The 15,996-nt window shown below is 31.4% G+C and overlaps 1 protein-coding gene across 1 annotated transcript in view; it reads right to left on the bottom strand.

Moving 5' to 3' along the window:
- Positions 1–11,579: 11,579 nt before the first annotated feature.
- LOC127718071 (inversin-like) overlaps positions 11,580–15,996 on the bottom strand; it is a 94,243-nt gene continuing 89,826 nt past the window's right edge. The window contains exon 25 of the mRNA XM_052223971.1: positions 11,580–14,148. Coding sequence (XP_052079931.1) covers positions 14,121–14,148 — 28 coding nt within the window. The 3' untranslated portion in view covers positions 11,580–14,120. The remainder of the gene's footprint in view (positions 14,149–15,996) is intronic.

The raw sequence follows: 15,996 nt of genomic DNA on the forward strand, positions 1-15,996 counted from the left end.
CTGTTGGTTTTATGAACTGAACATTCCATTGACCATGATTGAAGAGATTAATAATCCAATTATAGAATTCGTCACCAGCTAGTCTTAAAAGTGTGAAAAAAATTGATATATCATACGGGATATACAATTTACCATAATTCCTTGAGGACCTCAAGGCGGAATAGATCATGTATTGCTAACTGTGCTTCTTGGAAACGTGTATAAATTTACTAATTTCCTGGCCCATCAGTGTGTTTCCTTATAATGTGCCCCACACATTACGATATGTTCAAATCAATGTATTTTTTGCTGGTTTTTTTTACTCTTACGATATATTGTCTTGACAAGAATAGGCAAAGTTTTGCTGCTAGAATATATTAAGCATTGAATTATCCTACCAAGCTTGTATATTAATTTTGTTTGTTTGTATTTTTTTATCCTATTTAATGAGTTATTTGTTGTTTTTTTGTTTGTTTTTGTGGTTGACATAGTTTGATGTGTGTACAACGATTTAACAACTCCTGTTTTCATTAAAGTTGGAGAATAATTACTTAACTAGTGCTGCGATACTTCCCTCAATCAGCTTAGGTTAATGTCCCATTAAGCTTGTTAAATGCCATTATTTAGTTTAATGACATGTACAAATTAAAAATTGCAAATCTATAAAACTAAATGTTATTTGAAAAAAAAGAAAGTAAAACAAATTAAACAAGCAAAAACAGGAGAACATTTGTCAACTGATTAAAAAAAAAGAAGCTATTATATATCCCCCTTTTTTAATGTAGTCTTTCGCAATTGAAAACACAACATGTGTGACACTCTTAGGTTTAAGTTGCTAGAATGCAACTATTATTTGAAGACCAGTAACCAATAGAGTATATTGCTTGAGAGAGAAAAATGACTATTCATGTTTCCCTTAATGTAATTGCGTTGAAATTGTCACATTACACTTTCACAAAGCCTTTCTTTTCACAAAGCAATAAAACAAAGATTTTTTTTATTGAGAAGCTGTTTTTTCCAAAACAAAACAATTTACAATCAAATTGGAAAAAAAGGTAACCAAGACTTTTCACTTCTAATTTAACATTAACGGTGCCACTTGTATAGCACCAAAAGCGCATTTCGACAATTAACGTCTCTTAAGTGATGATCGAAGCCGAAATATTTGAAAATCTAAAACTTAACGCAAACGTCGAAGAGCTGTTAAATTAAAAAAGACCGAAATTTTAGCCAAACCTAGGCAAGAAATCACAGTTATGCAAGAGGGAGGTACGTTCTTTAATTCTAAATGAGTTCCAAAATTATATAACAGCCTATATCATTTAAACAATATCCGTATTTGTTTGCCAGTACCGAAGTACTGGATACTGAGCAGTTACTGAAAATATTTTAATTTATTTTGGTTAAAGATTTACACTGCACAAATGTCAATATATATGTAATTGATACTGGAAAATTAACTGCAAGAACCACAATTGTGAATGAAAATAAACAAAGAATTTATTGAACAAAATATCGAATCAAGAACAGTTGTTTTATTCATAAATAAAACAGTGGTCACGGCATTGATACAGGACCGTATCGTTCAAGTCAAAGTTTAATGGGATAAACATGAGCACACAACAGAGCTTCCGTATTTCCACTACCCATTTCCATCGATTCCCAATACTTGGTCAATTACTACACATCTAGAGCCTCTGTAATCGATACAACGGATGAAAATATTTATTATTCGTTGACAATATTAAGTTTTCTAAGATGAAAAGATTGCATTGCATAGTTCTTCACAATGGCTTTCTATAAATGCAGTAATTGCTTTTAGCTTTCACGTCTCGTATTTAGTTTGAATGACAGTGAAATTCTTGGAATCGTTGCAAATTTTAAAAACCAATCAATTAACGATCGTCTAGCATTAATACTTTGAAGTTTGTGAATGGTTTATCGAAAATATAAATGATGATAGAGTTAATGCTATGCTATTAATGTAAAGGGCTACAGAGAAAATCTATTTAAATTGTTCATGTTTCGTATTTGGATAAGTTGCTGTTCGTGGCAGAAAAAAGTAAAATAACAAAAATACAGAACTCCACGGAAAATTCAAAACGGAAAGTAGTTCCTTATCAAATGACAAAATCAAAAGCTCAAACACATCTGAGCAAACGAGTAGAAAACAACTGTCATATTCCTGACCTGGTACAGGAATTTCCTTATGTAGAAAATGGTGGTTTAAACCTGGTTTTATAGCTAGCTAAACCCCTAACTTGTATGACAGTCGCATAAAATTCCATTATATTGACAACAATGTGTGAACAAAACAAACAGACATAATTGGTAAAAATGTCAAAAATTGGGGTACAGCAGTCAACATGGCAGACCATTGTTAGTTTCTGTTTATCCCCAACTTTTAAGGCTCGGGACGATTTGGAGTTTGAAATAATGTGTACATTTATAACAAAAATAAACACATAACATCCATCCTATCATTAGCATTCAAAGATACTTTTTTGTAATAACAGATACTTAAATATGTTAATCCTATTGTTTGCAAAATTACAAATTCACGTCGTTAGGTTTTATATATGCTTGGCACTCAAACGTTCCTGATGCGGAAGGTAAATCCAGAAAAGCGCTTCGGACATACACAATTTATATAGTGGTATTTTTATTTTCTAGCACTACGTAAATACCAATGCTGGTGGACTGTCAGTCCTCAAGGGTATCATCAACTAAGAAGTCGGTGCTTCGGTACAGACATAATATCTAACTATATTTTTTAAAATTCTCTGCTGATAAATTAAGAGATTATTAAGACACTAAGGTTCCAACACCCTCAGGCAAAGTTGACCTAAGACGAATGTGGCTATTTTATGTCCCTTTTGGTCATATAGCTCTTAATGTGTTTAAGGTTTTAACATCCGTCTGAGGTGGCTTTCAAATATTTAAGTTTGAGCATTCCTGGTGAAGGTGAAATCCAGAAAAGCGTTTCGGGCGCACGAAATTGATAAAGTTCTATTTCATTTACAACAATAGTGCTTAAACTAGAAGGTATGATAACGCCTCTTTTGTCCATTAAACCAGAACACAATGGCTTTAATCATATATTAAAGAACATTTGTCGGACCTTTACCTTAAATTGCTTTGTCAAATATCATGCAGTTTATGTTTTTTTTGGGAAAGATTGCTTTGAAATCATCTTTTTACCTATACTATCATCCGTCTTCAAAGGCTCTCACAGCAACCGTTTTGTGTATTATATTATTTCAAGTAATTAGGGGGAACTAGAGGATTTTGAAAATGAATATAATGGCCTGGTAAGGGCTGAAAATAAATAACTTTCCTCACGACAGGATGGATTTGAATATTCTCCGACGCAAAACGCAGGAAATAATTGTGTACAAAAGTGAAAATAAATTCCCGTGGGAAAGAATTATCATTTGTAGCAACAGACGAAAATCCTCCTGCCCCTGCCCCAGCCCCAGAATATCAAATGATTTCCCCTCAAATACATGTAGTTAAGTAAATAATGAAAGTAAAAAGATTACGGTGTCTGTATATTAAGATTTAGAATTATAATTAGTGGTAAACTTTTAAAGAGTTTCTATATATATAGCTTTTTTTTAAATTTTCTTCATACTGTCTTCATCCTTGTAAATAAATAATTGTAATTTGCGTCCAACTTGAAGCATTACAGTGGGAAATCTAGTGACAAAATATTACCTCCCCTGTAAACACTGAAAACTAGATCTTCTCAATGTTTGTCCAATTTTAGCAAGGACGCTATCAATTATGGATTCAAGGAAAAACGTTCTGATAAATAGTAAACATTGAAATAAATTGAAATAAAAACAAAACTTCCACTCAATGTTGTCATTTTCCTCCTTAACAAACGACGAGTACAGCAAGCTATAGATGCTTGAAGTAGAATTGGTTTAAAATGTTACTATGCGAATAAATTCCTGGAGTACCAACTTCAATTTATTTTTTTAATGTCTGTATACCTCTCTGGAACATGCTAATTATTCGTATATATATATATACAGCTAGATCAGAGAAAGTCAGAGGAAAACATTCCAAAGGAATCGATTGATATGCAGCAAGGATTGACACTTTTGAAATTATTAAGTTACTATGCAAAATCAAACAGACCTTATCTCGATGTAAACATTGAATGCAAATAGATCGAGAAGACCGCAAATACTTGTACAAAACTCGAGACGACCTTTTCTTAAAATTGTATACAAAATAGTAGAAAGGTACCTACTTTATAAAAATAGTTATCTTTATTTGTTTAAGCTGCACAGACAGAGTTTTAATTGTTTATATTCACGAAAAGACAATAGTTCTCTATTGAATGTACATGTGACAAGAGCAGACCGGTGTGCTCTATATCTTGAAAAAATAAGCATACTTCGGGAAATTGTAACATGCTAGGACTTTTTGGAACACTCAGAAAATTGGTGACCCGAAAGATCTTTCGATTTTGTATATACATGATTTTTTCCAATTTTTTTATCGATATGCAGCAAAGATTGGCAGTTTTTAAATTTCAGTTTCACAAGCTTCTAAAGCAATTATCTTGATTAATACTGAATATAAAACATCGTGTATTTGCATGTATATTTCTAATAACACAGTTTAACAAATAGTTTCTTTGAAATGTACAATTATTAATCAGAAATAACTTTTGATCAGTATCGTCATCGGTATTGTTTTATTATTGACTTTCTCGACTCTATCATAAGAAGAGTGAATTTTCTTTTGTTTTCGTTCACTGGATATTCCACTGATTATTTACTATGTATAACATTATAAAACATCCTAACTGACGATAATTGACTTCTTAGTTCTTAGCTAAAGTTGGTAATACATTGGTTGCATATATGGGTCATTTTCAAAACATGTCGAATTTTCAGTACACCCATGCTAAAATTTTTATTTCTAATGGAAAATGCAGTTGTCTTGAAGTGTTTGTATGAAAGTTTGTAGGATTTATGAGTCAGAACATTAATGATAAACACGATTTAGATCTATTTTGATAAGATTAGAATATATTTAAGTCCGATTTTTGCGTAATTTATGTGCGTACAGTGTCCGAGTAACACATTTCAACTGATTTTTTTCCTATTTTCTGATCGCCTTGATATCTGCAAACGGGACTTTTTTAGAACGTAAATAATAACTCTGGTGAAAAATCGTAGCTTCTTTATTATTATATGTAACATTTTTTCTACAAACTAAATTCAATTAGCGTACATGAAGTTCGTGTCCATCCTGTTACCGCTACTTAAATCAGCCGTTAAATTGTTCTCCCTATGAATATTGAACTAGTCAGTGTTGATTTCAAAAACGCAAAGTAACCTAAACATTTAACACAGCACGTTTCTTGTATAACAGTATAGAGAAAAGAAATTTCAAGACATTTAGTGAAAAAAAATAGTGGGTACTTTTTTGTCATGTCTATGCTGTTACCAACATATTGATTACTTACACCAATATTATACTTGCAAAAAGCGTAATAACGTGTTGGAAACCAAAATCACAACAGAAAAACATTATCACTTCAGCAAAGGGAGTAGTTATTTCACACCAGCATTCAAAAATGAAGAAATTTGTCTATCCTGTTATGTCTTTCCTGCTACTATGGTTGCTATGGTTACAGTAACAGGATAGACAATAGTAGACAGAAACGTCTTTAAAAAGTTTATAATAACATATAGTTGCACACATAATGAAATGTTTCGTTGTTTGAACTCATCTAAAGGTTATAACGTCTTAATCTTCGCAATTTAGCATTTGCAGGTGCAATACTGCTATCGGTAACAGGATAGACAAAAAGGTAACAGGATAGAACTTAATATAGTGATATATCATTAACGTACGTTCCTGTTACCAATAAAATAAAGACAAAAAAAAACCAACGTGCGAGGGATTTACTTGATGTTGGATTTATTTGAAAGAGAGAACAAATGCTGAACATTATGAATTGCTATCTTAGACTTGCATTACTGGTGGTTATTTTTATAACCTTTGAAAACCAATTTTTAGAGGCATTTTTCAGTACAACATGGAAAATTGGCAAATAATCTATTATTTCACAGAATGAATATATATAGAAGTTTTTACTCTTGAAAACCATCTTATTGGCTACGAAAAACAATCTTAAAATTTTATCGAAACCTTTTCTAAATAACCCGAAATTTCTTTTGAACATGGTAACAGGAGAGACAAAGTATTGCACCACCTATCAAAAAATGTTTCAATATATTCTTGCATGACATTATCAAGATTGCATCTTTTTATATGTTGTTCTATAAGTACTGTTTGTTTTGATTTGCTTATGACGAGGGTTGTTTGAATAAGTAACTTTAAATCAATTTTGCAATTTCAAAATTCAACATTTTTTGAAAATGACCCATATATGTTTGACGGATTTCAAAATAGTTTACATGTTTTTGCGAGCTTGTTTATCATGTTTAAAATAGACAATACTTATTTACCTTTCCGCTTAAAAGTGGCTGGAATATTGTTTTGCTGTTTTTCGAACGTCCGTATGTAATACCATGGATAATTTCAAAATCAATATATTGCACTATAGATATAATTTGTACCATATATTACGGAATTCACACACACTTTAGATGTAATTTGTACCATATGTTACGGAATTCACACACACTATATATGTAATTTGTACCATATGTTACGGAATTCACACACACTTTAGATGTAATTTGTACCATATGTTACGGAATTCACACACACTATAGATGTAATTTGTACCATATGTTACGGAATTCACACACACTTTAGATGTAATTTGTACCATATGTTACGGAATTCATACACACTATAGATGTAATTTGTACCATATGTTACGAAATTCACACACACTATAGATGTAATTTCTGCCATGTTACGGAATTCACACACTATAGATGTAATGTGTACCATATGTTACGGAATTCACACACACTATAGATGTAATTTGTACCATATGTTACGGAATTCACACACTATAGATGTAATTTGTACCATATGTTACGGAATTCATACACACTCTAGATGTAATTTGTACCATATGTTACGGAATTCACACACACTTTAGATGTAATTTGTACCATGTTACGGAATTAACACACTATAGATGTAATTTGTACCATATGTTACGGAATTCTCACACACTATAGATGTAATTTGTACCATATGTTACGGAATTCACACACTATAGATGTAATTTGTACCATATGTTACGGAATTCACACACACTATAGATGTAATTTGTACCATATGTTACGGAATTGACACACACTATAGATGTAATTTGTACCATATGTTACGGAATTCACACACTATAGATGTAATTTGTACCATATGTTACGGAATTCACTCACATTATAGATGTAATTTGTACCATATGTTACGGAATTCACACACACTATAGATGTAATTTGTACCATGTTACGGAATTCATACACACTATAGATGTAATTTGTACCATATGTTACTGAATTCAAACACACTATAGATGTAATTTGTACCATATGTTATGGAATTCACACACACTATAGATGTAATTTGTACCATATGTTACGGAATTCAAACATGCTATAGATGTAATTTGTACCATATGTTACGGAATTCATACACACTATAGATGTAATTTGTACCATATGTTACGGAATTCACACACACTATAGATGTAATTTGTGCCATGTTACGGAATTCACACACTATAGATGTAATGTGTACCATATGTTACGGAATTCACACACACTATAGATGTAATTTGTACCATATGTTACGGAATTCACACACTATAGATGTAATTTGTACCATATGTTACGGAATTCATACACACTCTAGATGTAATTTGTACCATATGTTACGGAATTCACACACACTATAGATGTAATTTGTACCATGTTACGGAATTAACACATTATAGATGTAATTTGTACCATATGTTACGGAATTCACACACACTTTAGATGTAATGTGTACCATATGTTACGGAATTCACACACACTTTAGATGTAATTTGTACCATATGTTTCGGAATTCACACACACTATAGATGTAATTTGTACCATATGTTACGGAATTTAGATGTAATTCGTACCATATGTTACGGAATTCATACACACTATAGATGTAATTTGTACCATATGTTACGGAATTCACACACACTATAGATGTAATTTGTGCCATGTTACGGAATTCACACACTATAGATGTAATTTGTACCATATGTTACGGAATTCACACACACTATAGATGTAATTTGTACCATATGTTACGGAATTCACACACTCTAGATGTAATTTGTACCATATGTTACGGAATTCACACACACTCTAGATGTAATTTGTACCATATGTTACGGAATTCACACACACTTTAGATGTAATTTGTACCATATGTTACGGAATTCACACACTCTAGATGTAATTTGTACCATATGTTACGGAATTCACACACACTCTAGATGTAATTTGTACCATATGTTACGGAATTCACACACACTATAGATGTAATTTGTACCATATGTCACGGAATTCACACACTATAGATTTAATTTGTACCATATGTTACGGAATTCACTCACACTATAGATGTAATTTGTACCATATGTTACGGAATTCACACACACTATAGAAGTAATTTGTACCATGTTACGGAATTCATACACACTATAGATGTAATTTGTACCATATGTTACGGAATTCACACACACTTTAGATGTAATTTGTACCATATGTTACGGAATTCACACACACTTTAGATGTAATTTGTACCGTATGTTACGGAATTCACACACACTATAGATGTAATTTGTACCATATTTTACGGAATTCACACGCACTTTAGATGTAATTTGTACCATATGTTACGGAATTCACACACACTATAGATGTAATTTGTACCATATGTTACGGAATTCACACACACTTTAGATGTAATTTGAACCATATGTTACGGAATTCACACACACTATAGATGTAATTTGTACCATATGTTACGGAATTCACACACACTTTAGATGTAATTTATACCATATGTTACGGAATTCACACACACTCTAGATGTAATTTGTACCATATGTTACGGAATTCACACACACTATAGATGTAATTTGTACCATATGTTACGGAATTCACACACACTTTAGATGTAATTTATACCATATGTTACGGAATTCACACACACTCTAGATGTAATTTGTACCATATGTTACGGAATTCACACACACTTTAGATGTAATTTGTACTATATGTTACGGAATTCACACATGCTATAGATGTAATTTGTACCATATGTTACGGAATTCCCACACACTATAGATGTAATTTGTACCATATGTTACGGAATTCCCACATACTATAGATGTAATTTGTACATGTTACGGAAATCACACACACTATAGATGTAATTTTTACCATATGTTACGGAATTCACACATGCTATAGATGTAATTTGTACCATATGTTACGGAAATCACACACACTATAGATGTAATTTGTACCATATGTTACGGAATTCACACACACTATAGATGTAATTTGTACCATATGTTACGGAATTCCAACACACTATAGATGTAAATTGTACATGTTACGGAAATCACACACTATAGATGTAATTTGTACCATATGTTACGGAATTCACACATGCTATAGATGTAATTTGTACCATATGTTACGGAAATCACACACACTATAGATGTTATTTGTACCATATGTTACGGAATTCACACACACTATAGATGTAATTTGTACCATATGTTACGGAATTCACACATGCTATAGATGTAATTTGTACCATATGTTACGGAAATCACACACACTTTAGATGTAATTTGTACCATATGTTACGGAAATCAAACACACTATAGATGTAATTTGTACCATATGTTACGAAATTCACACACACTATAGATGTAATTTGTACCATATGTTACGGAATTCCCACACACTATAGATGTAATTTGTACATGTTACGGAAATCACACACACTATAGATGTAATTTGTACCATATGTTACGGAATTCACACATGCTATAGATGTAATTTGTACCATATGTTACGGAAATCACACACACTATAGATGTAATTTGTACCATATGTTACGGAATTCACACACACTATAGATGTAATTTGTACATGTTACGGAATTCACATACACTATAGATGTAATTTGTACCATATATTACAGAATTCACACATTAAAAAAACCAGCAAGACAATATTCCAGTCACTGTTGAGTGGAAGGTAAATATTTAAAAAATACACATTTTCACAGGTTTGAAACCTTTTCCTACTTTTGCCATATAATAGGCCAAATAATAACTCTTTAGTCCAATTCTAGCTTGAAACTTTTATTTATTTTGAGATATTGCGAGCCAGGAATGGTGTCCTATACGGACTCATATTCTTGTTTGTTTATCTTTTTTCTGTTATGACACTGTTAAGATTGTGCTGTAGTCTGTTATGTACCTTCCATTGTGAGACATCTTTTTCGAGATTAAAGGGGGCTTTAGATCTTAAACATCCAGTTGAATCTGGCAACATGTCCAAGGTCTTCCGAAGTCACAATCCCAATCATTTTTCCTCTTTTGTTGTATATTAATATTTTATTGTCACATGCGGAATTTGGTGGTGATGACAGATCTTAATAGTCTGTCTTTAATTTATTCAATAATTTTGTAGACAAGGAGTGGGATGGGGTTAGAGCTAGGCATATTGCAAAATAAAAGAAGAATGTGTCTAAGGACACTAATGCCCCCACTCAAGCTTTGCAACACTTTATGCCACCGTCCCCTACCGCGGGGGCATGATAGTAGAAGAATATGTTTGAGGACACAAATGCCCCGGCTCAAGCTTTGAAATGAAAATGGGACGGACGGAAAGACGGAAGGTCAAGGGTAACACTTAATGCAACCCCCTGTCACCTAAGCAGGAGCATTAAAACATGTGGCTCTTGTTTAAAGATTATATGTTGACTACTTGATATATTTCTGTTTCCTTTGGATGCTGTATACTCTGTATTTTCTTATTTTATGTGTATACTGTAGAAAGACATAATTTGAATCTGTCCAGCCTTCTGGAGCACCTTAGATCACCCCCGGATTTTGGTGGGGTTCATGTTGCTCAGTCTTTAGTTTTCTATGTTGTGTTTTGATCGTTTTTCATTTTTGCCATGGCATTGTCAGTTTGTTTTAGAATTATGAGTTTGAATATCCCTTTGGTATCTTTCACTCTCTTTTAAGAATAAATTATGGCAAGTGATAAGTTTGATAAAAACTTTTAATAATTAATGTGAAAAGGCAGGTAGTTTCTATACCAGCTCATAGTGATTGCTTGTTGGTGTCTAACACCACTTTCAGCTCTGTTGGCTACATCATAGTGGCCAGTGTTTATTGGTCGAGGAAGCCAGAGCATCCAGAGAAAACACACCTGTCAAGGGCGGGTTCAAACACATAACCTCATAGTGGAAAGGCTTGTGATCACAGTAAATGAACTATTTAGAGTACTCAACCACATAAGCCCCCTAGCTCATAGTGACATATGTGGTTTCATTTTAAATATAAGAACAATAAATAATATCATTGTAGCATATTTTAATGTCAAAATTGACATATTGTAAAATTGGTTATCTATATTTACATTAAATTTGAAAGACTAAAATTACATATCACAAAATGCTCATATAAAACAATTTTAGGCGATTCAAATAAAAATCTGTTTCAAAGACCTTTTTAAGTTTTTTTGTTTGTTTAAGGGGTATATTTTAACTTTTTTGAAGAAAAATAATAAATTAATAGTTTTGCACTTGATAAGTCTAAATGTACCCAATTTTAATTTAATACCACATTTTACAGATGAAAGAAAAAAAAAATTGCTATTTTGCATATCTCTAAATACAGTGTAAAAATCAAATATGAAATTGACAGTACAATAAAAATAAAACTCTCAAAAAATAAAAAAAAAAAATAAATATGGGGGTATTTTCTGAGAAACAAATTATTTGAATACACCTTACTGATACAGCATGTACACAAACATTTCCAATTTCTTACGTTTGTAAGAACCTTGGCATCAATATTAACATATTCTGCATATTTTGAGAAAACCTGTTATGACAACAAATACATAAAATGGATAAGTAGAAACAGTTGGTGATTTCAGATGACAAAATTGTTTCACAGGTTATATAAATATATCAATATGGCAACAATTAATGATAACAAAAAAAACCCTAAACATAATAATTCAATTCCAACAACTTAATTTCAGTAAGGTTCTTTTTTAAGTACCTTGAACATCTTGAACTCCAAAACATCACAGGACATTAAACCTAATTGTTTAAAGATCATTTTATAATGAATAACTTTCCTGAAGGAAAATACTGTTGCCATGGTATTGAGATTTTTATACCAATAAAATACTTATGGATTATCATTCTTAACTGATCCCACGTTCACCTGCACCCTGATCTCTTACATTTTACAGTTTTTGCTGTTATATTGAAAATGTTCATTTGAACTTAGCAACAGTATTTTTCCTACCAATTTAAATTGTTAGATGAAAATATTTGAATATGTTCATTACAATCTTAGATATTTCATATTTTTTCTTTTTAAAACTTTTGATTGATTGATTGATTTTTGCTTTACATCTTATAAGGGCAAAAAGTTATATCATGGCAATAAAATGTTTTAGTGTTTTAAAGGTTTACATTATTTTTCAACCATTAACACAGATAAATGTATATGTAAGGAGAACTGTATTGACATGTAAATGCATGTAAATAAACATCTTTTGTGTGAGCATTTAACTATAATTTGCAGGTGTAAAATATCTTATAACAGCTACAATTGAACAAAAATATGTCTATGCTTAAATACCTGTAACAATCTTCAAAATAGATTATCAATTTAAATAATAACAAACATAATAATTTAATATCTGTAGCATTTTGACTAAAACTGCAATAAAATCACCTGGTAACACGCACTAGCAAAACATAATGGGGGCTTCAGTAGCTCCCCCCTCTAAGTTCACAAGGTCATGCTTAAAAATTGTCTCATGTCATCAGCACACTTTTAAGGTAGATTAACTGTATTCCGCCATCTTGGATTGTAAAATAGCAGTTCACGATAGGTCTAGTTCTTTGCTTAAATCTGTAAGTTTTGAGACAGATTTGCAATTAATGGTTAGACTATTTATTGGAATAAAGAAAAATAAATGATCTATTGCATTATTCAGACTGATTTATCAAATACCAAATATTTGTGTTTGTTCTAATCAAATTGTCTACTTAGCCATTTTAGGGGAGATAACTCAAGTAGATTTTCAAAATTCTATCTCCTAAATTTCTTTTTATTCACAAAATTTTTTTTTTTTTCATGAACAATCTATGCAAATAGATGCATGTGCAAAAGATTAGACTTTTTCAGGTGCTTGAAGTTTATGAAAGTAATTATTCCACTTTTTTCTATCTATAATTATAATTAAAAAAAATATGTATCTGAGTGCACCACCAATACTGTGCTGTAGATAAAAATATCATTTGCTGATAAAATATGTGTAACATTCATAATTTAATCCGACACACAGGATTTTTCTGTTTTCAACAGTATCTGTGCGGGAAATGAGATTTTTCACTGAATCAAATGTTTGGAATGCTAAAAGCAAATTTACAAAATTTCCAATTCTTTCCACAGAAACTTTTTTTTTACCATCAATTATTGGAATGTTTCGGATGCTGAAAAAACAAAAGATTTCCATTTTTTTCAAAATGCAGTTTGATTTTATTCGATGAATTATCTTGGTTGGTGAAATTCAAAAGTTCCACTCTAAATGTCTTGGATGCTACTAAACAAAAGAAGTACAGGAATTCCAATTCTCTTCAATTTTCAACATTTCTTTGCAGACTATAACTCCGTTTTTAGTTATTTTATCAACTAAATGTTGCGGTTACTATCACAGTTATCAATGATCATATGACAAATATATTGCCAACTTAATCTGGAAAAGTCACTTTATTTGTAATCACATGTTCAGACAAATGACGATGACCTATATCCGTTGCCACCTCTTGATATGTTGTAGGAATACTGTCGTGATCTGGACATTGTAGTATTAGGTACTCGCACACTTCTTAAGTTGTCTGAAAAATAGTATTAAATCATATATTAAATAAATAGTAATTTTGTTTTGAACAATGAAAAATTGTACAGGCGAAACATGTAGACCATAGCAAATAGAATTGCAGACCATTTGAAGTGTTGTTGTCAATTTTGAGTATTATTTAAATGTTGCATTCATTTGCATAATTTGACAACCCTGCATACCAAGGTATCCACTTCAGGGACTCTATCAAAATGATTAACACAGGCGTTGGTTCACCAAACAGAGTTTAATGAAAAATTATGTTTCAAGAAGGTGCACATACATTGTCTGATTTTGTGTAATTCTTTTCTTAATTTTGAAGAGGACTTGATAAAAATTCTTTTCTTCTTTAGTGTGAGAATGCTTTCCCATTTGCAACTCTTTTCACAAAAAATCTTACGATTAAAATTGATTGTAAGTTATACTGAAATATTCATGACTTACAAGTAATTTTACACATTTGATTTTGTGTGAAAATAGCTGCTGATAAAGAAGTCTAAATAGAATCTACTTGTAAATATGTATCATAGAGCATAATTATTTCTCACTTTATCCAGCAAATCAACCGTACTTTTATACAGTATTGTAAATTCACAAATTATTGTGTGCATTAATATATGCAATTTTTGAAAAATGGACAAAAACAAGTAAAACTGTGTGCTACTGCTCACTGATGATACCCCTGCCGAAATATTTCAGTTAACAGGAAGTTGTTGAGTGATGAATCTGAAAACGCATCACACAGTATAGCTGACTTATATAAACCCTGCAACCAAATTTCAGAAATCCTTGTCAAGTATTTCAGGAGAAAAATGTGACGAAAATTTTCAACTTGGCTATCATGTGTAAAATAATACAAGTGTTTGGTAAACAGGAAGTTGTTGAGTGATGAATCTGATAATGCATCACACGGTGTAACTTACTTATATAAACCCTGAAACCAAATTTCAGAAATCCTTGTCAAGTAGTTCCTGAGAAAAATGAGACGAAAATATTCATTGGACGGACAGATAGACTGACGGACTGACGGATGGACAGACAGAGGTAAAACAGTATACCCCCCCCCCCCTTTTTTAAAGCGGGGGTATAATTACAGAAATTATCAATATCAATAAGTAATTATTGTGATTTCAGGAATATCTCCATACAGATATCAGAATATGAGTTCTTATTAAATAGCTGACACAATTTAGAAATATTTCATAGTACAAAAAAGGATTATAATTTTACTTGGATTTTCAATTTCCCATTTATCCTATTAAAATCCAAATACATGCCTGAAGTCCATTAAACTTAATATACAATGTTTGTGGTAAAACATAACTTTGAAGCAATTAATATGTCTACTAAAAATTATCCAGCTGAGCCCCACTTTACAAACTACTGACATCACTTGCATACCCTTATATCATGATAATTTTAATGAATGCTTATTAGATTTGGACAAAAAACAGTTTTATTTCTAGGATCTCAGCAAATTAATTAATATTGTTCAATTAAGTAGAAACTACTTACACCAGAGGCAGAAAATGCAAAAGACAGTCATGGTTTTGTTATAAGGATGAACCATAATGTTAATATCATGAGTTTATACCATGAAGATTTTCTGTGCTTTAACAGTCATGCTAATTTAACAATTATATATCATATCCCTACTTCTCCTTTGTATTCAGTAGAAACTTCATATTTTACGTGATAAGAATAAGGACACATCAGCAAAACATAAAATGATTTTTCTAAAAATTCATAGTTCCAGAGGTTTAAAACAATTCAAAATATTAACTAATGGTGTTCTAAAATTTGTTGATTGGTGTTTACTTCCAGCAGCAAATATTACATATACTGG

The sequence above is a fragment of the Mytilus californianus genome, unplaced genomic scaffold, assembly GCF_021869535.1.
Source record: "Mytilus californianus isolate M0D057914Y unplaced genomic scaffold, xbMytCali1.0.p SCAF_10, whole genome shotgun sequence".
NCBI classification, from domain to species: Eukaryota; Metazoa; Mollusca; class Bivalvia; order Mytilida; family Mytilidae; genus Mytilus; species Mytilus californianus.